The sequence below is a fragment of the Mizuhopecten yessoensis genome, unplaced genomic scaffold, assembly GCF_002113885.1.
Source record: "Mizuhopecten yessoensis strain PY_sf001 unplaced genomic scaffold, ASM211388v2 scaffold10089, whole genome shotgun sequence".
Lineage (NCBI taxonomy): Eukaryota > Metazoa > Mollusca > Bivalvia > Pectinida > Pectinidae > Mizuhopecten > Mizuhopecten yessoensis.
Genome location: NW_018408373.1, coordinates 261284 through 288738, shown reverse-complemented (window position 1 = coordinate 288738; position 27455 = coordinate 261284). Strand labels below are relative to the sequence as shown.

General features: G+C 36.9%; 1 protein-coding gene across 12 annotated transcripts; it reads right to left on the bottom strand.

The window, feature by feature from the left end:
• Positions 1-2773: 2773 nt before the first annotated feature.
• Positions 2774-26865, bottom strand: LOC110459505 (myosin heavy chain, striated muscle). Of its 12 annotated transcripts, none has more exons than XM_021511789.1 (34): positions 26537-26865; positions 25688-25831; positions 24047-24203; positions 23705-23732; positions 23050-23167; positions 20685-20777; positions 19998-20061; positions 19671-19769; positions 19411-19514; positions 19113-19251; positions 18764-18882; positions 18284-18604; positions 17698-18007; positions 17405-17475; positions 16575-16662; positions 15535-15652; positions 15103-15360; positions 14249-14924; positions 13921-14066; positions 13693-13783; positions 11143-11199; positions 10639-10725; positions 10272-10438; positions 9933-10011; positions 8194-8439; positions 7875-8071; positions 7505-7637; positions 7151-7367; positions 6743-6983; positions 6413-6605; positions 5533-6234; positions 5217-5384; positions 4904-4998; positions 2774-3535 (listed from the first exon to the last, which is right to left on the bottom strand). In XM_021511789.1, the coding sequence occupies exons 1-33, from the start codon at positions 26729-26731 to the stop codon at positions 4930-4932; spliced, it is 5895 nt and encodes a 1964-aa protein (XP_021367464.1). In that variant the 5' UTR covers positions 26732-26865; the 3' UTR covers positions 2774-3535; positions 4904-4929. The 12 variants fall into 12 exon arrangements, with proteins under 12 accessions (XP_021367464.1, XP_021367471.1, XP_021367473.1 ...); XM_021511796.1 differs by lacking the exon at positions 4904-4998 and adding an exon at positions 4641-4669; XM_021511798.1 differs by lacking the exon at positions 4904-4998 and adding an exon at positions 4499-4544.
• Positions 26866-27455: the final 590 nt, after the last annotated feature.

The following is a 27455-nucleotide window of genomic DNA, read 5'->3' as shown; positions in this document are numbered from 1 at the left end:
CAAAAATTTGTTAAGAATGGCCTTGTTGTTCCTATATGGGAACAGACCAACTTATATTAAACTGTCACTGCATCCCGTTTTTTCCTTTACGTAAGAGTTGGTATGCAGCCCCCGACGGAAAAGTATTTTAACTATTTTGGAAGCATGAAAACTGTTATCCGAAACGGTTAATTTAAGATATATTCTAAGTGCCCAGTGAGCTTACTTAAATGAAGTTCATCACACAACTTATGTCTCATCTAGTCGGTTTGTTTCAGCAAGACCGAATTCAGTTTTCTGATTTAAAGTCTAACATTACGTCAGTATAACTAAATGCATACCAACATTGGGCCATCCTTAAACAAAATTGTTTGTTTTATTCAGTTTTCCAAATTCTTTTTTTTTTCTTCAGAAATAACAGGTGTCTTTATAAAAAAAACATTAACTTTCAGTGATGTTTTCTCTCCATTTTTTCATCAGCAGTAAAACAAAATATCAGTAGATTCCATTTTAAGTGGGTCGGTCTGGAAACAGCAAACAAAAATTTGTTAAGAATGGCCTTGTTGTTCCTATATGGGAACAGACCAACTTATATTAAACTGTCACTGCATCCCGTTTTTTCCTTTACGTAAGAGTTGGTATGCAGCCCCCGACGGAAAAGTATTTTAACTATTTTGGAAGCATGAAAACTGTTATCCGAAACGGTTAATTTAAGATATATTCTAAGTGCCCAGTGAGCTTACTTAAATGAAGTGTATGTCTCATCTAGTCGGTTTGTTTCAGCAAGACCGAATTCAGTTTTCTGATTTAAAGTCTAACATTACGTCAGTATAACTAAATGCATACCAACATTGGGCCATCCTTAAACAAACTTGTTTGTTTTATTCAGTTTTCCAAATTATTATTTTTTCTTCAGAAATAGCAGATTTCTTTACAAAAAAAACCCATTAACTTTCAGTGATGTTTTCTGTCCATTTTTTCATCAGAAATAAGACAACGTTTCAGTAGATTCCATTTTAAGTGGATCGGTCGGGAAACAGCAAACAAAAAATTGTTAAGAATGGCCTTGCTGTTCCTATATGGGAACAGACCAACTAAAATTAAACTGTCACTGCATCCCGTATTTTCATTTACGTAAGAGTTAGTTTGCACTATTCTTTACTAGATTATCACATCTATTTGTAGGGGAACTGGACTGAGTCGATCGTCGGCGACCACTAAATTTCTTTCGTCACAAAGGATGTCACAAGAACATAAGACATTCCGTAGGGCATTTTTTCTTTATCAAACTTAGTTCTTAGATCGCTAGAGTTCGTTGCAAACATGTTTTACTAAATAAGACACTTTATTTTGGTGTAATATTGTTTAACGTCCTAGCAACAGCTATGGTCATTTAAGGACGGCAAATAAGACAGCCACTGAAGAGTTATTCTGTTTGTCTTCGTTCATATTTTACAGGTGATATAAAATATAAATCTATCTAGTTATCGTGTATGGTTTCTTTTGTCTTACATTCCTGGTTATAACTATCACTCCAAGTTAACTAAACACCTTACATAGAGGTGGGTCTATGTATTATAGTATACCACTCAGTAAGGTAAGCAATATCGATATCTAATGTACTTTATAGTTTCTGAAATGCCTCACTATATTGTACTATAAAGTTTGTGAAATACTAGCACAGTAATGCACTATAAAGTTTATGGAATACAAGAACTGTCATGTGCTATAACGTTTGTGAAATACCAGCACTATAATGTGCTATAACGTTTGTGAAATACCCGCGCTGTAATGTGCTATAAAGTGTGTGAGATACCAGCACTGTAATGTATTATAAAGTGTGTGAGATACCAGCACTATAATGTGCTATAAAGTTTGTGAAATACGAGCACTGTAATGTGCTATAAAGTTTATGAAATAACCGCACTGTAATGTGCAATAAAGTTTGTGAAATACGAGCACTGTAATGTGCTATAAAGTTTGTGAAATACCAGCACAGTAATGTTCTATAAAGTTTGTAAAATACAAGCACTGTTATGTACTATAAAATTTGTGAAATACCAGCACTGTATTGCACTGTAATTTACTATAAAGGTTGTGAAAAACCAGGACTCTTATAAAGTACTTTAAAGTTTTTGAAGTACCAGCACTGATATGTACCATGAAATTTGTGATATGCCAGTACGTTTTATTACAGCACTGTAATGTTCCATGTAGTTTTTGATATCCATCTATATATCGTTTTACGAATTATAATATGTTCGTCTTTGAAAAGTGGTATACACTGACTTGCTGAAATGGGACGTGCTAGTTGACTCCCTTCTCGTTGAGATGTTTGTTTCCATATACTTGTCAGTAGGTGATTTTCTCTTTATTGTTTGTCAAGAGGTATGTCATTTTTTCAACATATCGGCCACCGACCTAATGTCAATGAGCATATTCACCATTTTCAATCAGATTGCGAAATATATGATTGGCTTTCATTAAAGCATTTCAATATAGAACGAAATTTTAGAACGGATATTTATAGTAATTCTTGATAATGTAAACTGAAGAACAAATGAAATGTCCAACTTTCATCTTCTGATTGAAAAGATGATTCCTGTTATTTCGTCAAATGCCACGTCAGCTACTATCTACAGTGAATCCCTGGCTGTGATATTGGTATTCAATAGACTGTTTTCAGGGCTAGGAAGATACAGATTTCATTGTAGATAGTTAAACACTGTATTTCGTCCATCTGTTTGCACAAAAAAACAATAAACCATCTATGCATTGAAAACCAAGAGAAAGATTTACATCATAGAAGAGCTTTATTAAGGTTCATCATCATCATCATCATCATCATCATATTAAACCGCAACACAGAAACACATAAAACATATTTGTTGTTTCCGCTATGCATTTTTTCGTCCAATGAGGGATCATCTGAGTAAAGTATCTAAGCATCCCTCTACAAGGGGTTATCTCCAGATGATTTTATTTTATAATAATATCATATAAATAATTTAAAGCTGATAAATCGTTTTATGATAATAATATTATTAACAAGTAACACTACAATCAATCTCTCTGAGAAGAAATATTATTGAATATTTCATAAATAATAAATATAAACACATCGGGACACAAGTCACAAGCAAACGAAAAATTCATCCAGGGAATTTTTCACCTGCAAGACTGTGTAAGGCATCTTTCTAGTCGTGGACGGATTACCTGATTGGGACCTTTTCCTGTAATATACTTGACAAATGTTTTTTATGTCGAAGAATGAAGATATGCTCATCCACACTTAGCTTGCTGAATACACACTGGATAAACACAACAGCAGCATCCGTATCTTTGGTCAGTTTGTACGTTTTGTGATTTTAACATTGTCTTTTACTATGTGGATTCAAAGCAAAACTGGCATCTTCTGAACACAATCCACATGGAGTCATTTGATTGGTCAATATCCGTCATCATCCCCCTCATTGGACGGTGTTACAGAACGGTATGAATTCATCACCGAAGATCCTCTTGTTCTAGGGGAAAGGTAACTGTACGAACTAGGGGACTACAAGAGACAGAAAACAGCCATAAGTATACAGAATATTCATTAATTATGTACTATAGATACAAATTGATAAATTAAGAAATAAAATATAAATTAAATTAATCGAATGAACTTTTTACAATACATTCGTATTAATGAAATGTAGAAAAATGTTTCAGATGTATGTTTATCAGCCTGGAGAATTTGAGAGAAAAGGTTAAGGCAATCTTTACAAATCTTATTTCAAATGTCACATATTTAAAGTTTGTGACACATTAAAGGACACGGGTTCCTGAAATAACAACATCGTTTAAAAACAATGGATGCAAAACCACTGAAACTCAAAACACGAGTTAGGATGAACATTAATGAACTTAATGTAATTGGGCTTTTCCAATTTCAATGGAGCTGTTTGTCATTTGAAGTGTATGTTATCATTCCTCCCATGAAATATATCGAGAAAAAGTATTGAAATACATCTTACTTTTGGTCTAGTTTTTTAATACTTTTAAGTTATCATTTTCAAGCGAGAAACTTCGGACATGAAGTAAGGTAATTCTGTAAACCATGCAATGATACAGGTAAAACCAAAAGAAGTCAGAAATGACTGACAAAGATTAACGCGGCGAATGACAGTAGATTAGATATGTGATGATGTATGTTAAGTGAGGATGGCAGTAGGTTAGGGTCATTTTAGAATGGGTTTTTTTCTGGAAATTAATGTTTGGTTATGATGATTATTCATAATATCAAACAAAAGTTTTCCGCTGTACATGCAGTGGGTTTGGGTTCTCTTTTTTCTTTTTGAGGAAATATTTTGTTTTTGTCATCAACATCATTTTGGAAAAGGATAAAACTTAAATTATTTTATATTTTTTCTATCTCGGGGAAGAGGAAATGAACACGAAAAATACAAAAGGATCACGAGAAAAAAAACAAATACAGATAGAGGGATCTTCACTCGACCCATGCCGACTGACTTACTGATTGTGTTTTACTAATATCTGTTGTAAACTTCGTTAGATGTTTACTGAAAAACAACAGCAATAAAATATAGCCAACAGACATCAACAGCGCAATAGCAATGGAGGGCTGAACGTTCACACGGGCGCTTGTAATAACTTACGGTATTTATTCAACATGATGATGGACTGCCTGTAAGATTTGCAGGGAAGGGAAAACATTAATGTCTAAACTAAAAACTTTAGTATCAATTCGCACTAACGTCATTATAAGTAACTAGGATTCAAACGTGAGTAAGTAGTTGAAGTAAGTCATACACTACGGAGATCTACAAACAAAATATCTCCAAATCGTCTACTGCAAGGGAACCGGAACCACATCCTCTCTAGCTATTCCTAACTAATAACTGTCACACGTCTGGTTTACCTCCTATTTGTATTGTGGTAATGTAACTATTTTGCAGATGACGATTCTCTCTGAGTACTAATTCCTCGACCAACATTTGGACTCAGTAATCCCGGCTGTGATAAATATACAGAAATCTAGTAATATACTGAAAAACGTGCGTTCTTCATCAAAACAAACCTTTTTTTTTTAATATATCGATTTGTTCGATTATCTTACAAAAAAATGTTTGTAAACGTTTCAATAGATAAAAAACATAGAAGATTTTTTACATATACTCATTACATGTATCAAATCCAATATCAATATTAACTTAATTTTAACAAATACTTACGTTAGCAGCGCTAACGGATACGCTGGATCGCTGGACAGATACGGAGCTACGGCTCTTAGCGCGGAACTTCTGGAGGGTAGAGTCGGCGGTGTCAGCGCGTTCTTCAGCCTCCTCTAGCTCATGCTGGGCTTTGCGGTATTTGGCCAAGTTGATGGCGGCGATTTCTTCCTGTAAAAGACAAAAGAGAAAAATGAAAGTTTCATGAAGTTCTTTTAACTATTGATTTTATATTATAAGATACACATCGCATCGGTCTGAATGATACCTGGCAATCGATACAGCAAAACATATTTTAAAAAGGAAATAAAATACTTACTGCTTCCTCGACCTGGCGCTTGAATGTCTTGATCTTAGCGTTGAGTTTGTCAATGAGCTCCTGGAGACGTTCCTGGTTCTTCCTGTCCTCATCAGCCTGGAAGGCCAATTCTTTGAGACGGCGGTCGGCCTTGCGCATGTTCTTCTGGGTCTCAGCGTGGCGGCGTTGTTCGTTGTCAAGTTCAGCCTCAAGCTCATGTACTCTGGATTCCAGTTTCTGGATCATCTTCTTACCTCCCTTGAGTGAGGAAGCCTCAGCTTCATCCAAACGAATCTGGAATTCTTTGACCTGGCTCTCCAAGTTCTTGCGTCCTTTTTCCACCTGGCTGCTGTGATCTTGTTCGCCGCGAAGCTCATCAGCAAGACGAGCGGCATCAGCCATAGCCTTCTTGCATCTCTCATCAGCACCCTTCAACTCGCCGTGCATCTCATCGAGGTCGGTCTGCATGGCATTGATATCACCCTCAAGTTTTCTCTTCTGGCCCTGGACAGATGAAACTTGAGATGTGAGTTCATTGACACGGTCGTTGGCATCAGCAAGCTCATTGTCAGATCCCTTGCGGGCCCTCTCGGCCTGTTCCAAGGCAGATCTAAGCTCCTCGACCTCACCAGACATAAGAGTGCATCTTCTCTCAGCCATGGTGTATGACTCACGAGCCTCATCACGCTGTCTCTGTTCTTCCTCAATGGATGTCTGCATCTCCTATAAATGTAAAATGTTTTGATAAGGAAATATTGTCATTCAATAACAATCAATTTAAATTTCTGAAATGGTTTTGCATCGAAGAATTGTTAATAAAAAGATTCTATTGAAAAATATAACTTCACCACATTATTTATGAAGCGGGACATTTGATGTTATACCAGAATGATATATTTACCCTGATCTGTTGCTGGTATCTCTTGACAGTCTTCTCCATCTCGGCCTTGCCCCTGTTGGAAGCATCGAGAGCAACCTCGAGCTCATTGATGTCCTGTTCAAGCTTCTTCTTGATCCTCATGGCATCAGATTTACCCTTGGCCTCAGCCTCCAAACTGGCTTGCATGGATTCAAGGGCACGTTGGTGGTTGCGACTGCAAAGCAAATATATTGAATAAGAACTAGTTCTAATTCTTTGTCATGAATTTTCATATTACTCTTTTATTTTATTATACCTAAGACGAAAAAAAAAAGGATATCAAAACATCATGTACAATGTTATTTCGTTTACCGGGTGTTGTCGAATTCCTCTTCCTTCTCCTGGATACGTTTGTCGATCTCATTACGGACGGTGGCGATTTCAAGCTGTGCACGCATGACCTTGGCTTCCTCCTGTTCAAGAGCACCCTCAGCCTCTTCAAGAGCGGCCTGGAGTTCCTCTTTTTCCATCTCGAGCCTCCTACGGGCTTTGTCAAGCTCGTGTGTGGATCGGCCTCCCTCGGAGAGCTGATCGGTAAGGTCGTGGATTTCATCTACAAAACAATATGCGTATTAAAATCTAGAAATGATTCCATGTTACAATATGTTATTGTAAATTGCAGTTTGAATACAACTATTAACTTATATTTCAAATGTATTCTACGTATTGGTACAAACGTTAACTACAGTACAGAATAGGGTTATGCTGTTTTATCCTCACCAGCCAAGTTCTTGTTCTCCCTCCTGAGTGCGCCAATGCTGTCCTGGTATTCCTCGATGCTAGCCTTGATCCTGTACAACTCGGCTGAGTAGCCGCGAGATTCCTTCTGGGCGTTCTCGAGCTCGGACTGCAGGCTGTTGACCTTGGCCTGCCATTCAGCGGTGGTCTTATCGAATGCACGCTGTTTCTTTTCCATCTGGTTGGCGTTGGCATTGGCCTTTAAAAATAAGACATTGTCTAGTATAGAATTATTTCAATATTGTAGTGAGAAGGTTACTCAGTACACAATAAAACAGGTAATCGAAAGTAAATTTGAAGACTACTATTATGTATACTATTGTTAAGAACACTTACCCTGTCGACTTCAATGGAGAGATCTTCCAATTCCTGTTGCATACGAGACTTGGCCTTGTCCAAGGCGCTGCATTTGGCGTTGGCAGCCTCCATATTCTGTTCAGCCTCATTGAGCTTAGACAGAAGCTTGCGCCTGTAATAAATAGTTACAAAATTGTTAAGTTTTGCACTATACAATATTTTCTGACACTTGAGCCATTTACTAAATCAATGCTTAATTTGATTGCAAATTCAGATTATATTTATAATCAAACTTACACGCAAGTTCATCATATTGTTATTAGATTTGTTAATCACAACTTGATATTTTGATAACTCAAATATGTAAAACCTTTGTTATGAGTACACTTATTTATTGTGTAAAACTTACTTCTGGTCCTCGAGCTCCTCAGTGCGGTTAGCACCCTCGCTCTCGAATTTGGACCTCCATTGCTGGATCTCGTTGTTGGCCTTTGAAAGCTGGCGCTGGACATCAGATTTGGATTCCTGTTCTTCCTCAAGCTGTTCACGGAGAGCATCCATATCGGCGTGCATGTTGCGGAGTTCGTTCTGGAGCTTGGATCGGGCCTAAACGACAAAAAGCACATTGGTTTGGATTACAAATTACAGAACACATACTTGTCAGAAATTTGTAATTACTATTGGTTTATCTTCATAGGTGGTGTATGAGAGAAACACAAAGTACATACCCTGGTTTCGTCCTCAAGACTGCGACGGGCGTCCTCAAGCTGAGAGCCGAGCTGAGACTTTTCCTTAGAAAGTACACTGACACGGTGTTCGGCGTCCTCGAGCTGTCTGCTGAGATCAGAGTTCTCAGCCTGGAGACGACTCTTCTGGCTCTGGAGCTCGTTGATGGACCTCTGGCTGTCCTCGAGTCTGGCGTTGAAATCGGCAACCTGGGATTCAAACTGCTTCATGACCTTCTCGGAGCATCCCTGTAATACAAGTCAACGGTGGAAATTGAGAAGGTGCAATATATATGTATATATATATATATTATTTAACTAGATTTAATTTGTCAGCACGGTAAAAATGAACTGTTGAGTTATTACAGCCGTACAATGTATGGATGGTTAGTTAACGTTTGATAACAAATGATTAAGACGTTACCTCATGTATGGAATGGCTCTTTAATCTTGAATTATTTGACATTAATAAATGAAAAGGTACTTTAATATAATGCCGAGCTATATTGTATAACAAGTTATTATCACTTAAACATCGTGGTCATATAATTGGTTTTATTCAATAGCATCAGTAACAGATGTTTTCCGATTGGTTAGCAAACAATCTTTTACAGTGAAAAGCATTAGTATTTGAAATATGGATCTGTTAGTAAAATATTGATGTGAATAATCATGCCTTTGTTATTGATAAAATAAGTTATATTTTTGTTTGATACAATATACAAATGTTATCTGTTTTTTGAACAAAGTGTATTATTGATACAAATATATAAAACAAATAAAGAAAATATAATGAGTTAAATGTGCATTAGAATTTAAGCAGATAGAGGTAAATATATTACGTTTTTAATTTCAAATGGTGAATCTGTTATTTTATTAGCATTCACTCGTTATGAGTTTGTTCTTCTTCACTTCAGAGTGTTAACTTCCTGTTAAATAGCACATCCTGTTTATGTTAAAATATCTCACTGTTTTACCCTAGCCCTTTCGGCCTGTTCCAAACACATAAGCAAGTCCTCACATTCTACCATCAAGTCTCGTTTGTCCTTTTCAGATCTGGTTAATGTGATTAAAACGTTACATGCAAGTAATTAAAAGAATAGTGTTTGTTTTCTTTCTTCACTCATGCATTTCATCCAAAAATTTGGAAACATGTATTTCGAATAATAGCTAGTCTGCGGTCTCCAAACACGTGGCAGTGATTTTTGTTCAACATGTAATGCCTTTCAATAATATGAAGTACCTGGGCAAATAATATATAGTTCTTTTAGGAATAAGCTGGATTTCATGCAGCTACTATGTAATTTTTTATGGCACATGCATATTTCAGAATGACTCCTCGTCTACCTTATTCTTAGAAATGTGTTGGATTTGAGCTTGTAAATCCTCATTTTCGCTTCTCAGCTGTTGCTTTTCTTTCTCAGACCTGTAAAGGGTTTAACGGGACAATGCATAATATAACACGGGAAGGTATACAACATTAGAGTGTAGATTATCTGCATATCAATGCTCTCTGAGGGTGGAATATCTCCTTTCGGAAAGTCTCTGAGGATAGGAGTTCATCATGTACACAAACGGAGTAAAGGAAGGACAAACTATGGATATATATAATCTTCTGATAGGACAAGTCCTGTTCGATACATGCTCGGTAAGGACAACGTGGTTGGAAGGAGTCGAAGAGGACATGCGCCGAGCGCATTTTGTGTCCTCGTGAAATGCTTGGTCATAACCAGGCATGGTACCTTGTTTTTCGAGTTGTGAATCAACTGAGTCTCGAGGTCATCCATTTCGCGCTTAATATCTTTCTTGTCCTTCTCGAGCCTGGAAGTTTTTTATGATTATATTTATTTTAAATATCTTAACACTTGATATTAATTGCATTACAGTAAGTTTTAATTCTTATACACAGGTTTTTATCAGTTATGCCTATAAACCGTCACATAATATTTAAAATACGACATGTGTCGACATCAATTTCAATCTTTATAATATTATGATTTTGATTCTTTGAGTTATTGAAATTTTTCACTGATAAAATACATTTTTGAACAAATGATTCACAATTAGTTCAGATGACTTACTTGGACTTGACCTTCTGGAGTTGATCAACCTGGTCGGCCATCTCGTTGGCGGCATCCTGGTGCTTCTTGCGGAGGGCAGAGATTTGAGCCTCATGCTGGAGAGAAGCTTCCTCAAGATCACGACGGATCTTAAGAAGTTCAGCCTCCCTCTTTTTGTTGAGGTCAATCTGTTGATGAGTTAATTTTAAAAAAAATAATATATTATGACAACCAGAGAAGACGAAAACAGATAAACAGTTGGTTAAACATAATTAAATAGTCTATTTGTAATCGATTTATTCACATTATCCAGTTCTTAGAATATTGTTTTTTATACAATAAACTTTCATTCAAATGTTGTTTTTATATCATAAAAATGGATGCTTACCTGGGCAGATGTGGCACCGCCAGCCTCATCAAGACGCTCGCCGAGCTCTTCCAACTCACGGTTAAGTTCAGCGCGCTGCTTCTCAACCTGTTAATTCACAACAGGATGTTTAAAACATATGTATTTATATGAGTGTTTCCTTTAGCCATTTCAATCATACTGAAAGTACTAAGTACTTTTATTTGGTAGTAGTCAAAAGATTCTCTGAAACATTATGTTGGTTAATGAATGGCTGCGGTACGGCAAATTCAGTCTAGTGTTTCTACGTAGAATTACCCTTTTAGCATCTAGGCAGGAGATAAAGATAAGAATATCCCATCAAAGTAACATAAGATCCCTAAACACCGTATCGTTGCAAACAGCTGCTGCCAACTTATCTACAACATATTCTATATATAGATACCAAGTTATGCCAAGTACGTAAGACCTATTTTACAGAATGTTTCGTTCTAAACCATTATATCAATTATAGTAAATTAAAAATTCTACAAACAAGTGTCTCACCTTAGCCCTGGCGTTCCTTTCGGCTTCAAGTTCTTCCTCTAACTCCTCGATTCTGGCCTGAAATGTTGCAACAGCCATGATTGTAAGAATGTCCAAGTATTTCAATACGAAAACAGGTTCCCTTATTTACACCTAGGTGACTACAGAACTTCAGGACAACAGGAAAGATAACATGGGGGAACAACAACAGAGGAAAACGAACACTACTTGAACGCGGAAGAGTTGAGATAGCTATGACGGGAACTGGCAGATCATCGCCTCTTAAATCTCTGATTGGTCGGTATGTAAAGAGCACCTTAGTGAGTGCATACTTCCGCTATGAGTCAGACAGAGTGAAGCACGTCTGAACATCGCTGTGAAAATCATATGACGCATTGCACACAGACAGATAACGCGTTGCTCTCACAGACTTCTACCACAGAAGATGAAACTGTTTAAATTTTGGTTTACATTGGTTTTACAGACACCTTATCAGACTGCCGTGCTGGATTGAATTACTTGGGTCTGGTGTTCTGTGGAACATACTAGGGACGGTATAAATAGATAGATAAACCAGATGCCTTAGAAAAACTAGAGGGCATTCAGTTGACTAATACATACAATGAAAGCGAATTCCATATGCAGGCATTTTATTATGTAGGTTAGAGCATAGCACATTACAGCTTCAAGTTATCATGTGAATAAGGCGCTAAACGTGTTGCAAACATTTTTCGTTAAATACGTCATTTACAAAATTGAAAGCAAAATAAAAACAAAAAAAATAATCGAAAAAAACCCGGCTAAATATGTGTATAGTTAAGGCATTATAGTTAAGGCATTATACATATAGAAGTACATTTAATTTACCTTTACGACATTCCATTTACGTATTATCACATCCTGAGCATAGAGTAAGCGATGGCATTGCTATCAATGTATCTAAGTGGTTGCAGTTGCACCAGTAGCATAGTGAGCGAAAAGCCAACCGTAACACATAGAGCAAATACGTTAAGCAATATATCGCAGATACAGGAGCCATAATTGGAAAATGTTGATACTGTACTTCGAGAAGACCCTTTAGGCCCGGAGAGGTATGACCTAGATCCGATGCCTCCCGTATAACTCGCTTACTCCTAGCACTTATTCTTGTTGCTCTCGGTTCATATTGATAGGCACGAGAAAACAAAACTGGATGTGTGGCAATGCTTTCTATAACAGCAGGGCTAACTCCTCTGTAAGTCCTACTGAAATCTCCTAAGTAATCACTATAACCAGATGAGGATTTAGTCGATGTAGTAGTTGTTGATTTCTTTGTTGTTGTTTTCTTGTTTTCAGACGGAGCAGTTTCTGATCTAGGAACAGGGTTTGATGATGCTTTAACCTGTGATTTCACTTCAGTAACTGTAGCCGATTGCGGTGATGGGGTGTCTAGTGATGGAGGTTGGGGGCTCTCAGCCTTACCCGTCTCAACTAGACTCGAAAATTCTATTTTAAGTTGTTCCCCTTCCTGAGACATATTGCTCAATTAGTTAGAAGAAAAGTCAAGCGAAATAAATCCGGAAGGTCTAATCTCACTTCAAGTATCACAAAGATCCAGAGACAAACAATGCCTATGTCCAATAGCCAAGACCTCTTAACTCCCAGATGAAAGTCAAAGTGAAAACAGCCAAGTCTTGTTTACGATCCCGTGTAGAAGATCAGATAGTAGCCCAAGTTCCTTGACATTGAAAGCACACTTCCTGTATAAACACGAAACACCCCAACAACCTCCAACAGACTATGCCCTACGTGTGGATGGAAGCTAAGAAACGACACGACTGAAAGATGAAACACACCGTCGGCCTTTAAAGGACGATGCTCATCAACCAGGTATGTGCTGAGGTGGTAAGATCTATTCTGTCTCCATGACTACCGGCTGAGAAGCTACCTAGTGGTGTCTACAACACCTAACGAATGAGGATATACACAACCAGTCATCTCATGTGTTACCGCTGCGAAATCGTATATGTGAACAGTAGTTCAACTCCTATTGTCTTATTTAGATAGAGGCCAGGGCGAGGGCAGGCTGAGATTATATCGTGATAAAATACCGTATGTTTAGATCAGCTATGATGTAGATAGACAGAAGACACAGTACAGACTGTTGGAATGTGCATTAAGTTGCTTATCTCTTGCGCTAAGAATATTTCTATACAATACACCCATGCACTGCTATCCCGTTACACACAGAGCCGTGATTGGTCGGTTAGAAGTGCCTTCCCTTTTATAGCAAATGAACACAAGCTCTTCGCTCTGCCCTCTTCCGCATTCCACAAATTTCAATTACCACGATGTGCAATCTTTATATTATGATAATTACAACTCTAGGAATTCCGCATGATTTCATAAACCTAACGAAGAACAACGTACATGTCTTAGAAAAAAAATGCATTGAGTAGTTAACTTACAGACTTAACTAAATTCAAGTCAGACAGACAAAAGACGTTCGTAAATAAGATGCTATCAATCAACCGAGTAAGGAAAAGACGTTTTCTTGCATGTCTCGAGAAAATGGAATGAAACATAACTTACCTGGAGTTCCTTGATCTTTCTCTGGAGTTGGGCGACAAGGTTCTGTTCGTCCTCGAGCTTGGAGCTCAATGTGCTGATCTCAGTTTCCTTCCTATTAACAAATACAGGAATACGTGGTCAGCGATTCATTGAATTAAACATTATGTAGTAGAAAATAGTCGTTTAACTGATTGATCTCTATTAAGCTGACAAATGCTAAGTAAGTATATTAAGGCATCGACTGCTTACCTCCTTACGTTCTCCTCAAGCTCCCTCTTGACACGTTCAAGATCCTCAACTGTCTCCTGGGTAGACTTAAGGTCCTGCTCAACCTTACGCTTGGCCTTCTCAACATCACCACGGACCTTTTTCTCGCGCTCAAGGTTATCCTCGAGCTGTAAACCAATTTGATATCACTTTACGATTCACTTCAAAGCATAATTTACAAAAGTAAGGCTTGCAAACACCATGTATCACCTTATCACATTTCAAACCAAATCAATCTATTTATCTTGAACTTCAAAATCAGTTTACAATTTATAGTATTATTGATTTTACATAAATTTGGACTATTCACCTCATCAAGGGTCTGTTCAAGTTTGGCCTTCAATTTGTTTAGGTGATTGCACTTGTCCTCCTCAGCCTGGAGAGCATCGCCCGTCTTCTTGTTGGCCTCTTCAAGAGCTTTCCTTTCCTTGTTGAGTTTGCCGATCTGTTCATCTTGCTGGGCCATCTCTCCCTGAAGGGTGGATATTTGATTGTCCTTGTGGGCTTTGTCCTGCTCGGCCTTCTGGAGGGTGTTCTCAAGATCTCCAATATCCTTTTTAAGATTTTGGTTGTCTTGTTCCATTTTCTTCTTGATGCCCTCAAGATCAGCAGCGGCATCTTCTTCGTCCAAGAGACGTTCCTCGAGTTCCTTGAGCTGAGCCTCGAAGTCAGCTTTCTGCATGATAAGTTTCTCAACCTGGTCCTCCTTATCGCCCATGGAGTCCTCAATGGTCTGAAGCTGAAGGAAGAGGTCGTTCTTCTGTTCCAAAAGGGTAACATTTTGCTCCTCAAGTTCCTTCTTGATGCGTTCGCTCTTGGCAAGATCTTCCTTAACTTTGTCCATCTGTTTCAATTGTTCCTTCATCTCGTCCTCTTGACGGGCGATGCTGAGAAGAGGCTTGACCTTGGCGTAAAGTTTCCACCATTGCCAGTTACGGAGAACCAACCATTTCCTGATGTTACGCTGGATCACGGAGAGACCAATTCTACAATGAAAACATATCTTGTCAAGTGACAATGACGATAACATCGTACTTGGAAATAGTTTACCAATAACACATTTCAGATGGTGTTCTATTTAATTGATTTATCAATACTGCGTGTAATCATCTTATCAATGAAATGCGTAGGAAAACAAATGTAAATGATCACACTATTTCGTACCTCTGGTCCTGGAGCTTTTTGTAAGCCTTACGGATGAGGTAACCACGGATGTGGGCCTGGAACATGGAGATGATCTTTGACAAACGTTCGTCACGCATCTCCTCAAGGTTACCGAGGACACCGGCCTTGAAGAACACCTTGGTGGTACCAAGACGGTACTCGGCGGGATCCATCTGAAGACCGGTAAGGATCTTTTCTGACACGGTCTTGCCATCAACGAATCCTTGAGGGATAGCATTGGGGGCCAGGATACTGTATCTGTTATAGAAGAACGTGACACAATATTGCGTTAGCATTGTGACAGGGGAAAATACATTCAAATTGTAGTTTATATAAAGATTAAGTTACACTTCATTGATGTTTCCTTTTTCTTTCATTGGTTATTTGTTCATAGCTTTGACGTTAAGTAATCCTCAGCTATTGTCTATTTACCTCTGTTTGAACTCAGAATAGATCAATCTGCTGGGGAATCCCTTCCTACAGATACGGATTCCTTCAAGTACACCATTACATTGGAGCTGGTGAAGTACGAGCTCAGCATCAATAAGACCTATGGGAGGGAAACATATTGTCAATACAAACGCCCTTTTCTTCATCATAGCTACATGATGGTCTCACGACGTAATATATATCACGTATATTTCCGTAAACATTCGAAACATTACCAGATATTTTGTAAATACTTATTCATTCAACAATTTTATCGCTTACATTTGATCTGCAATAAATATACACATCTGTCAATTAGAACAAAAATACACTTTTTCAAACTATGATTCATGTTAAATGGTTCAAAGATCTGTTATAAAAAGTTCAGATATGACATACTTTGAAAAGCTGGAAAAAAACACAAATGAAAAACTGGTTAGCAAAACACAGAATTGGTGAGAGTGGAGAAGGTGTGTTTGTAACATAAATCAAAGTTTGAAATATCCAGGATCTTCTTTCCTTCCGTGTTCATTACCTACCGTCAAAGAACACCAGATACAAGCTCACCTGGTTCCTTTTCTAAGTTCGGGATAATACAGCGTACAAAGTGAGGATTGGTTCTACGCAGATTGCACATCAATTTGTTTAGACTTTCCTAAGGAAAAAGGATGCAAGGATCATCAAACACATAGGGAAGGTGTGATAGTGGGTTTAAAGAACTTCTCATATTCTTTGTCATGTCAGCTTTGAAAGGTGAGTAGGAGTTGGTTCGAATTCTATCAAGGTTTTTTAAAGAAAATATATTTTGATAAAAAAATTATTTGAAGAAAAATAAACAAATGATGACAAAGGATAAAAGAAGTTCTATCAAACAAAACAGACATAAATTAGTTGCTAATATGTTCGTCAATGGTATATTAGGTGTTGGTAGGATATGGGATCGGGTCTTTGAAGGATTGGAACAGATGTCGGGGTTACCTGTACTAACACACCGTGCGAAGACTTATGACGTCATTCACGGGATTTATGACGTCATTATTTACCTGGCTGTTTCAATTCGTTGGGAATGATGCAACGCACGAAGTGAGGGTGGGTGCTGTACAAGTTTTTCATAAGCTTGTTCAGAGACTCCTAAAAGCAAAAATAGTTGACATAGCAACAATGAGTATATACATGAACTACAAAAGCAAACCGCATGTAAATGACGAATTAATGATGAATTGAGTATACACAGGAATGGACAAAATGAATAGAATAAGAAACTAAAAAGGTTAATGGCATGCATTAATAACAAGGTAGAGTGTATATATATGAGAGGATAGACAGATGAGCTGTGTAGTAATTTAAATGTTCATGCCATGGATATATGTTCTTTATTAATTAAATTAGTTTTCAACTCAAACAAGCTTGAATTCTATTGCGCATTCGCTTTTCTTCTAAGATTTAGTATAATGAAATATGTTATATGTTAGTATCAGAAATTATTAATAGGCAGGTAGGGAAGGATTGTCCTTTGGAATAGTATATTAGGTGAGGGATGGGTATGATGAGGAAGGGTGGGTGGAGAAATCCCATGTAAGGGCACACGTGTGGTGTAAAGTAAAAGAACAGTGATGAGATCTGAATTGCAATACTGTTATGTATTTAAATCAAAAACATTTTTATTACATATTAGGTCACAATTAGATTACTGCTGCAGAACAGCGATGAGAAGAAAGCAACTATGATGCGAAGAAAGAAAAATATGTTAAATATCTTTCAGAATAACTAAATAGACTTTCAACGTTTCGTATTCATCTGCTTAAATATGATACATGACTGCAGTTACAAAATATACAAAAAACATGTGAGTAAAAGAAAGCATAGAGCGTACCCTGTGGACAGCAGAGATAGTCTGGAAAGCAGCAGACTTGCCCCTCTTCTTCTTACCACCGCCAGCACCTTCTGCAAATGTTAAAGGTTGTTTTTCCTTAAGGATAATTATATTTCAACTACTATTTTTATAAATATATAATCTAATCAGCAAAACGACCAAATTGAGGCTGTTGTGGGTTTTTATTTTTCAATTATCCGCTGGGAACGGCTCATGATGTCCAATAATGATACTTGGATTCAGTATTGATGAATACAAACACAATACAAAACGAAGTGACGAGCATTGCTTACCTTCAGGAGCAGCAGCCTTAAAGAGCTCGGCCACAAGAGGCTCCTTGGATGCACCCAAGAGGGTGACAACGTTCTCGTTGATGGGATCCTTGTTTTTGTCCAACCATCCAGTGATGCTGTATGGCACGTTTCCGGCATAATGGTGGAGCTCAAAGTGAGCCATGCCCTGGTTTGGCCTAGTAGGCTTGCCGGGCTTGGTGAACATGCGGTTCTTGCCCATGTGGTTCGAGTACAACTTATCCTGGAGGGATTTGTCGTCAGCTTTGGGGAACATGCACTCTTCCTCAAGGATGGACAAGATGCCCATAGGCTAAAAAATATCAAGATCACCAATCACACACAATTAACCGACATGATATACCAACATACCTGATAACAAAGTGTTTGCATATGGCCAAAGATGAAAGTCACTGATTAAAAACTATGTCAAGCTTGTTTCATATGATTGACAATAATAAATTTGAATTTGGAATCATGCATTTACTGTGTATTTTACAAAGAAATATTACATTGACATTGATATTCTGGATTGTTCTTGCTATATATTGGTAATAATTAATATAATTAGCTAATAAGCTAGTCTTACCTTCTCGATCAAGTCGATACACGCCTGCAGATCCATACCAAAATCAATAAACTCCCAGACAATTCCTTCCTTCTTGTACTCTTCCTGTTCAAGGATGAACATGTGGTGGTTGAAGAACTGTTGCAGTCTCTCGTTGGTGTAGTTGATGCACAACTGCTCGAAGCTGTTGAAGTCGAAGATTTCGAAACCAGCGATATCAAGTACACCGATGTAGTAGTTCCTCTTGGCCTTGGTGTCAAGAGTTTTGTTGACTCTCTTTACCAACCAGTTGAACATACGATCGTACAGGGACTTGGCCAAAGCACCAACGGAGTTGAGGACCTTAAATAGCGAAATTAATAAATGGTATATGTTTAACATAAAAAGTCAACAATAAATAATAAGCGTTATATCACAGAAAAACGACCAAATAGTGATCAAGGTTCCACGCATTAGCTTTATTTAATACTTTTTCAGTAATACTTAAAAATCCCAGCTCACCTGGTTCAGAGTCTGACCCTTGGTGACCATTTCTGTGCCGACCTTTACTTTAGGTTTCAACAAAGCTTTCAAGAGATCGCCGGCGTTGATACCGCAAAGGAAGGCAACTTTCTCGGCCTCTGTCAAAGAAAATCACAAAAAAATGTAAAACAAATCCCAAACTCGTATCAAATATACACTTTAATGTCAATTGTGTGTTTATTCTACATATCTTTTAGTATTACTTCCTGTTAGAAATAACACGTGAATTATTAATATAATTATTGAGAAAAAATCATTTGTATATCATAATAATGTAATGTTCACGAGATATCAGTCAGTTATATATCTGATTCAAATGTTTACTTACCAGCAGTTCCATCAGATTCAGCCTGTTCCTCACGGGGCCTCTGTTTAAACTTCATTTCACCCATGTGCAAGATGGATGCTGTGCACTTATACATAGAATGCTTCTCTTCCTTTGTGAAGCCGAGAATGTCGAAAGCTTCCTGCAAGGTAGTAAATATATATGTAAAAATATGTACATATATTGCATGGCTTTAATAAATGACATCTCCATTCAGTTCTTAACGCATTGGTTAGTTTCACGAGGAAATGTTTTGGTAGTTTTCCAAATTAAGGTGCGTATCATATCAATATATACTTACATCACAAAGTTTGAGCTCCTCTACGTCATCAATACTATCAACAGTCAAACAACCCTGGTTGATGAAGGAATAGAGACCGGAATCGGGGGTGAGCAGCATTATTTCTGCAAAACATATTACATGTCAGTTACCGATGGCGGTGAATCAAATAGTGGTATGTTCTGTCGAGACTGTTTTTATTCGACTTAATTTGTCACATGTTTTAGAAACAAAATGACAAAGTTTCGATTACGATATTGTAATAATGTTCGTATACCTACCATTGATCTCGGGAATGGCGTTTGAGCACAATTGGTAGAAAATGTGGTAGTTCCTCTCAGCAGACTGCTGGTATGTTACTCTGGACTTCTCAAGCAAGTCTAAAAGTATTGAAGTTAAACGAAAAGATTAATCAACAGAGGCCTTCTTTAAGAAAATAATACTGGGTATATATTGGTATGAGCAAACCAATGTTAATAGATCTACATTGTATAGTAAGTATTAAAAAATATATCTTTTTGTGACCAATATATTATTTATATTCCTTATTGCATACGTTAGTTAACCAAAAAAATATAACATTTTGTAAACTGTCTTAAATTGCTTACATGTCTCGATATCAGCTCCGGCGATTTTGCCAGTGGGGCCGAAGTGAATACGGATAAATTTACCCTAGAGGAGAGAAACAATAAAAGGTTCAATATTTCATATGACGTTATAGACACAATATCACAGTGTAATTCATCCACATTTCTTGACTTCAATCAAATACACTCGTCTTACTGTATATTCATAGAAACTGCGATTTCACTTCCATCCAAATTTACATCACATTTTACAAACACAATATATATATAAAAATATGCAGTATACATATAGATTTATATTATTAACATGAGTTACTCTTCAGTATTGTAAAGTAACACACTTATAGGTGAGCTCAATCGATTCTGTAATTCGAAAATGTATGTGAACACTTGGGATTGGATGTGCGTCCCATACCAGTGGTCTTAAAGAAGGTCACAGCTATATAGATATATAGCAAATAATATCTTACTTTAAATGAACGGTTTTAACCACTGATATGAGACGCAGAGGAACATGCAGACTTGAGATCACACTATAATAACCTGAATGCTAATTTCAAAATAAATATTATTGATTACGTTAAATATTTGTTCGAATTAATTAGAATTTTTTATTTCTATTTAAATCTATCCAAAATTATTATTTGAATGTTCTCTTGAAACAGTAATCGCTAAACCAGGCGTTTATGTCAATATCACTGTACTTACGAATCTAGAGGAGTTGTTATTTCTTACAGTCTTGGCATTACCAAAAGCCTCCAGTACTGGATTAGCTTCAATGATTTGATCCTCGAGGTTACTCTAAAGTCCAAAGGTTGGTTGGAAGGAACGTGAACAGAGGAGGAAGGATGAGTGAAACATCAACACAGAGGAATCTTAACTAAGGTTAGAGACCTAAGTCCACTAACCTACGGTGATTCTAAATGTTTGTTTCAGCAATTTTAATTGCTAAAACATACAGGGGTTAAATGAGCTGGCAAAATGACCAGTGGAATACACGAAAGAGTTAAGGCAAATCATTCACAACAAAAATGATCGTTGCAATAATAGAATTTGTTTTTATATATGTTAATAACATATTTTCCTCCACTGTATAACGGTGATCTAGCCAGCCCATTTCAAACAGGGTGATTTTAACATAAGATAAGTGAGTTAGATATGAGACAGATATACCAAAATACGATATATTTGTCCTCGGCTATCGGGTTGTAAAGGATGAGGGAAGGGGCCGGGAGTTCGATGGCAGTAGAGTTCAGGATCTTGAAAGGAGAAGAGTCTGTGAGATCAAACAGGTGGTATTCGTTCAACCGCAACGGGGTCCACAGGGATGCTTCTTCTGCTGCTGATGGTAATACTTACGAATCGAGATGAATTGTTATTACGGGTGGTCTTGGCGTTACCATAAGCCTCTAGCACAGGGTTAGCCTGGATAATCTGGTCTTCAAGACTTCCCTCCTATATGGTTTGGAAATTGTTTTGGGAGGACATGGAGGAGTGGATTTTTTTTTGTAAAGGGAGGGAGAAAAGAAAATAACAAATATTGTTTTAAATTTATTCATTAATTGACATCTGTTCAATTATTTTCGGAAACAAATGGATAGTTTTGATAACTTAATTTACTGTCAAAGTACATATATGCAGTAAAGCTCATCGCGAAAATTACAAGCACAAAATAGTTATCACAATGTAAACATTATATAGAGCATAAGTACCAGTGATGCATTATATATTATATTAGATCATAACTAAATATATAGCATATATATGTGAAACATATCAAAGGTATATGTTATGGTCATAATAATTCAATAGATATTTAACATGTGCACTGAAAATGAAACTGATTAGGACAAAATTAGAATCAAACGTTGGTTGGTTTTAGGAGTTAGTGGAGAGTTTGAATTGTTTGGGTATGGAAAGGCTCTCCAGGTTGTGAGGATTTCACTCGGTGTCACACGGAGTCTTCAGGTACCAGTGGCGTACCAAGGTTTATCTTTTGTGTGAGCATGACCTTCATTTGCTTTCAACAGTGAAGAAGCTTGTATAGGTATTGGTTCACTCAAATTTAAAATGTGTTGACTGATATTCAACTTATTTTAGCTTCACACCATGCTTGGAGAAGGAATATTAGTGTTCAAAAAACATTGTTTTCTCTTCGTTACAAGGAAGGTATGTTTAGGAGGGTTTGGATGAGAGTACTATCTATTAACTATAGAAAAAAATATAGGTAAGGTGGTAATAATACGTGTAAAGAGGATTGTTTTGTGATTTGAGGGACAAGCAACTTCACTGTCGTTATTATGATTTATATATAAAATCAAGAAATATTCTATAATATTTAAAAAAGATATTACCATTGATTTGCTTAAGAATGGCAGATAATACTTGCCAAGTTTTACTTTTCAATTTCAATATTTCATGATCACCAAGGAATGCAGCAAACAAATAGGCAAAGGTGTTGGTTCCCTTGTTTGTTTGGAATTGCTCCGGTCATGCGCACTCAATTAAGATAACCTAAACTACCTTCTTATCAGCTTCCTCTTCGTCGGTCTTCTTTTTAGTGGCACATGCTACTTTAGCCAAGTACATGATTACTTTTTTGGTGTTTTCAGTCTTACCAGCACCAGACTCGCCACTATTGTACGAAATAGAACATCAAGCTTTATATAACCTTAAGTAAATAGTAAAGACTACTTAAAGCATAGCAATACATTCCTGCTTGTTTCTTCGTATTCCTCGCGATTACTTTACGAAAATAAGAACATTTTTCAATCAAGTTATATAGCAACTACTTTTCGTTAATGGTCTCGTGTAGAAACCAGCAGGAATGTACCGGCATTAGTGCCATAAAACTTACTTTATGCAAGTTTTACGTTGCAAATATGCAATAAAACACGTTCACACAAGATAAAAGAGGCAACCCTCAGTGCCTACTAAGCATCAGTCTATATACAATAATGTATAGTGATTTATTAGACGAGCTATGTCTGATGTGAACGTGTCTTGTTGTATCAAGCAGTATTTTCTATATCTACAAGCATCTTTGGATTTAAGCATCCACCAAGACACTTACTCTCGTGGTCGCGGTCGCGACAGGCTCCTCTTTCTGTTTTTTAAGATTGGCTGCTACTATTGCAAAGTACTTTATCACCTTCTTGGTGCTTTCTGTTTTACCCGCACCAGATTCTCCGCTAGGTAAATGTTGGGTAAAAAGAAAATATATGCATGTGAACACTGTAGAGAAATATTACCTCCCCTTTTGTATCCTTAATCCTTATCACTGCATTCAGTATGGTAGTAGTGTGTGTGTATAAAGACATATCTACAATCTATATGACGAGATGTTTCGAAATGAACTACAACTTGGTTTCGTGTAAACTATATTTTAGTATATTAGACGATCACCTACTTTCATGTTGTTTAGATGTGACTTTTATTTACCGTATTTCACTATAAGACGGTACGCGTACTCAAGTGCTGAGGATTGTGAAGACCAAGGGTAGATAACTCTCATACACCCAAATCCGCTGCAACTTTAAAGTTCTGGGTAATTTTTATCAAATAAGTAAGAATCTTTGAAAACATGTCATTTTAACTTTTACCCCCCCCCCCCCCTCCAAAAAAGGGTTTTCATTCTTATTTATAAACAGTTCCCGAAAGTGTTTGGTGTTAATTTATAAATGTTGATTCCTTAACACTTATTACATTAATAAAGCTAAAAAACTCACGTGATCAAACAGGACTGGTTTTCACGATCTGTAAATAACGAAGCAATATATATATATACCCCTGTTATCAAACTATAAAGGAGTGGTCTTTACATAGATAATATATTACATATGTATATTTATTCTTTAACTATCGTACATTTTTACTGAGCTATAAAGTCGCATTTCTTGTCATCAGTTTAAAGGATTCCTTTCTTTTACATAAAAAACATTGTATGAGCACAACATAACTAATTATATAAGCTGACTGTATGAAATTAGACATTTTTATCATTTAATATTGATCATAATTTGATTGTACGTGTACTATGATGTACATGTCAGTGGTTGTAGGATGCGTACCTGTTACCATGTTCTGGTAGGCATTGTCAGCAACAGAGAACAGATGGGGAGGGATCTCAGTCTTCCTCTTTCCTCTGTACTTAGAGATGACGCTGTCAGTGTAGATGGGCAGACGTCTGTAGGGGTTGACCGCGATACAGAAAAGTCCAGAGTATGTCTGTATAATGGAACGCAACATCTCAATGGATATCCACACAATTCACATCTCATCAACATGATCAAATAACTATATGAGTGGCAATATCTTAGTCACCAGAGTGATTCATGGAAGTTGATAAACTTGATTTATAATTTTTGTAAATACATTAAATCTACTTTAATAAATGTTAATTACGTGTTCTTCGACAGAAATGACTACAAACAGTAAACAAATCAGCTTCATTTTAACTACATGGAAACAATAGCAACGAGACTTGTTCACATTACATAGCCAGATAATATAGCGTACATTCGGACGAGCTATTTTTATTCTACAAAGTAAACAGGTTAAACCGTGTATCAAAGATAAGATAGTTAATTAGTACATGAACTATTAAGTAACACTAATGAGTGATAAGGTGTAATTGTGTACAGTAGGGCCGAGAGCGATGACTTCAGACAGATTTCGCCAGCAATTCGGGCCGCCCACAATAACCAGTACTAATCCCATTACATCAGATAAGTGGGCATATTTATCTGTCTTTTTCAAAACAAATACAGCTTTAATCAACACAGGATTCAGCGAGTATGACTGATTGAGTATTAGTACATAAACATTATAATCAAACAGGACAGGGCTATTTGAGTTTGTTTTATTTGTTTTATTTATTCATTAATTGAAGTTCCAGTGATGGTATGGTCAAAGTCCAAAGTGACTAGAGTGGTTTTGAAATTATAGCAGAAAAAAAAATCTTTACTTTAGTTTTATAAAGATTAAAAGCATCAATGAGAATTCCAGAAAGTATCCCAAGATAAGTAAACGACTGGTTATCAGATAGCAGGCCATGGCTGTTCGCAGGGGCTGACACGGCATGCTAGCTGACGGAAAACATTTCGACTGGAACCTATCGGTTGTCTATATACAAGATGGGTATAAGATAGAGATGGGAAGTATATGTACATACCAATAAGGCATCGCTGACGTCAGCGAGTCATGTTACAGCGCCTGTATTTATTTTTAGACTCCACGGGATACCCATATTTGGTTAGCAGTTTACGGGAAGTGGGGTTCCCCACGGGGTAATGAGAACAGGTATAATATGTGGGACACTACAGGAATTATGCGTGGGTTGCTTTAACTGCACAGCTGTATTTCTCGGATTGCTGTTCTATACTAAAATATACACTCATGTGACTCTTTACCGACATCGTATCCACGTTTGGTCTGCATGACCTTGAGATTGTTTTATCCTATCGAATTCCTGGGGGGCGACCTTGACATTGTACTACTAGTTTACTGATGTATCGAACGATTCAATAATTTCAATCGGACAGTTTATTCCTACGGTGCTCGTTGCTAGACTTACGTTGATATATCTTCAGTCTTTATAAGATCTGATCATATTCGTTTATTGGTCTGACTTGTACCTTTCTGGGATGTGTGCGTTACTTGGATATTTGCTTTATGGTTAGCAAGTGTGTGAAATAGTTGATAGTACTCACGTAGATCATACCACAGGTGTATCTGGCTCTCAAGTTGTGCAATACCGAGGCTTCGTTGAGGTAGGTCATGTTGGCCATATCCTCGAGTTTCTCGAACTTAGGTGGGTTCATTTGCTGAATGTCATCCTTCTTCACGGTCCTGGTCTGTTGACAAACAATTACAACTTTTAATAAATGTTCTAGTCTCATACAGAATCCATTTCATCACCTACTAAAATATATCACAACTGATGACATTTTAAGCCAATTAATAAAGCAAATGAAGGATACTCGACACATGACGTTTTTTTTGGAGAAAATGTATCTTCAGGAATTACCCATTTCACCAGTCATATTTATTTGTGAAGCTAGCTTTTTCATTCGAAATAATAATCAAAGATAGAATTAAATGTGCTTTACGTTCCGTTTGACATTGATTTCCTTTTACAAACATACAGATATAAGAGGTATATCAATATTTCTTAGACTTACTGATAATTGGAGGATAAAGTTAGTTTTTTGTAACTATGGTGGTGTTTACATATTGGAAAAAGGTGATTTTGTATTAATAATATTATTGTTAATTTATATGTATAGTTCTATGTGTATAATTGCAGATTTATATGCAAAACGAAGTGGTATAATATTTTTTCCTATACTAGTCATAACGATACACTACTATAATGACAATATCTCCATATTAATATTTCGTCGTAAATCAGCGCACAGCATATTGCATGTTATTTATAATGGCTATTTATATATATTGATACATAAAGTATTTTTTGTATATTGGTACAATGCTGTAAATTGATATATAATTGTATTTTTTTATTGGTATTAATTGGTATATTTAAAGGTAATACATACAGAATTGTCGGCAGTGATCTTCACTGTGATTTCTTCACCCTTTGAGGACTGGATTTCTGCGGCTGCGAATCCTTCCTTCGGATCGGGTACCCAGCAGTTCTTTTTGCCGTCAAATGGAGCCGTCTGCTCTTTCAACAATTTCTTACGATCTACCGCAAGATACTGGAAATCGGGATCACTGAAGTCGATGTTCATCTTGGATGGTTATATCGCAGGAGCAAGCTCTCTGCCTTTGAAATAAAAAGTATTCGAAATCGGAAGACGAAGTCAATCTCTGGAATGCCCTGCACAACGTCAACAACAGAACAGATCAACCCTTCAAACCCGGCCTGAAACATACAAAATTACACTGTTCAGTTTATCAGTATTTTTAGATGTTTGTAGTCATAGTACATATGTGATACTGATAACCACTTGGTCCGATTTTAGAAAACAACTTTTTCCCTCGTCTTGGTGAAAAATCTCCTCCTCTGTACTGTGACAAAGCTGCTTATAATACATGGAGAAATTCAGTGTATATATATATATAGAATTGTCAAACATTTATCCCTTTAAGATATAAACGGAGCATGAATTTTATTTAATCAGTGTGCGCATTAGCTGGCCTTTGAAGGATCATTTGACATGACTATGTTAATGAGCAGTGAAATTGCTTTAACTATCGAATGTTATCAAGTTACAAGCTTCCCCTCCAAGAATGTATACATTTCAGCGATATTCAAAAATAGCATACAACAGTGCAACATATCTACATCGAACAAGAAATCAGAAATGAAAGCAAGTGTACTTTCTCAACAAATGTAAAAGAACACTATATAAACAAAGAGTCGTACATGCAAACAAAAGTCTGAATAAGACATGCAATAGTAGAAACACTATCCGGCTTGTATCACGGGGCCCCGCCCCCTCCGGCTATGGG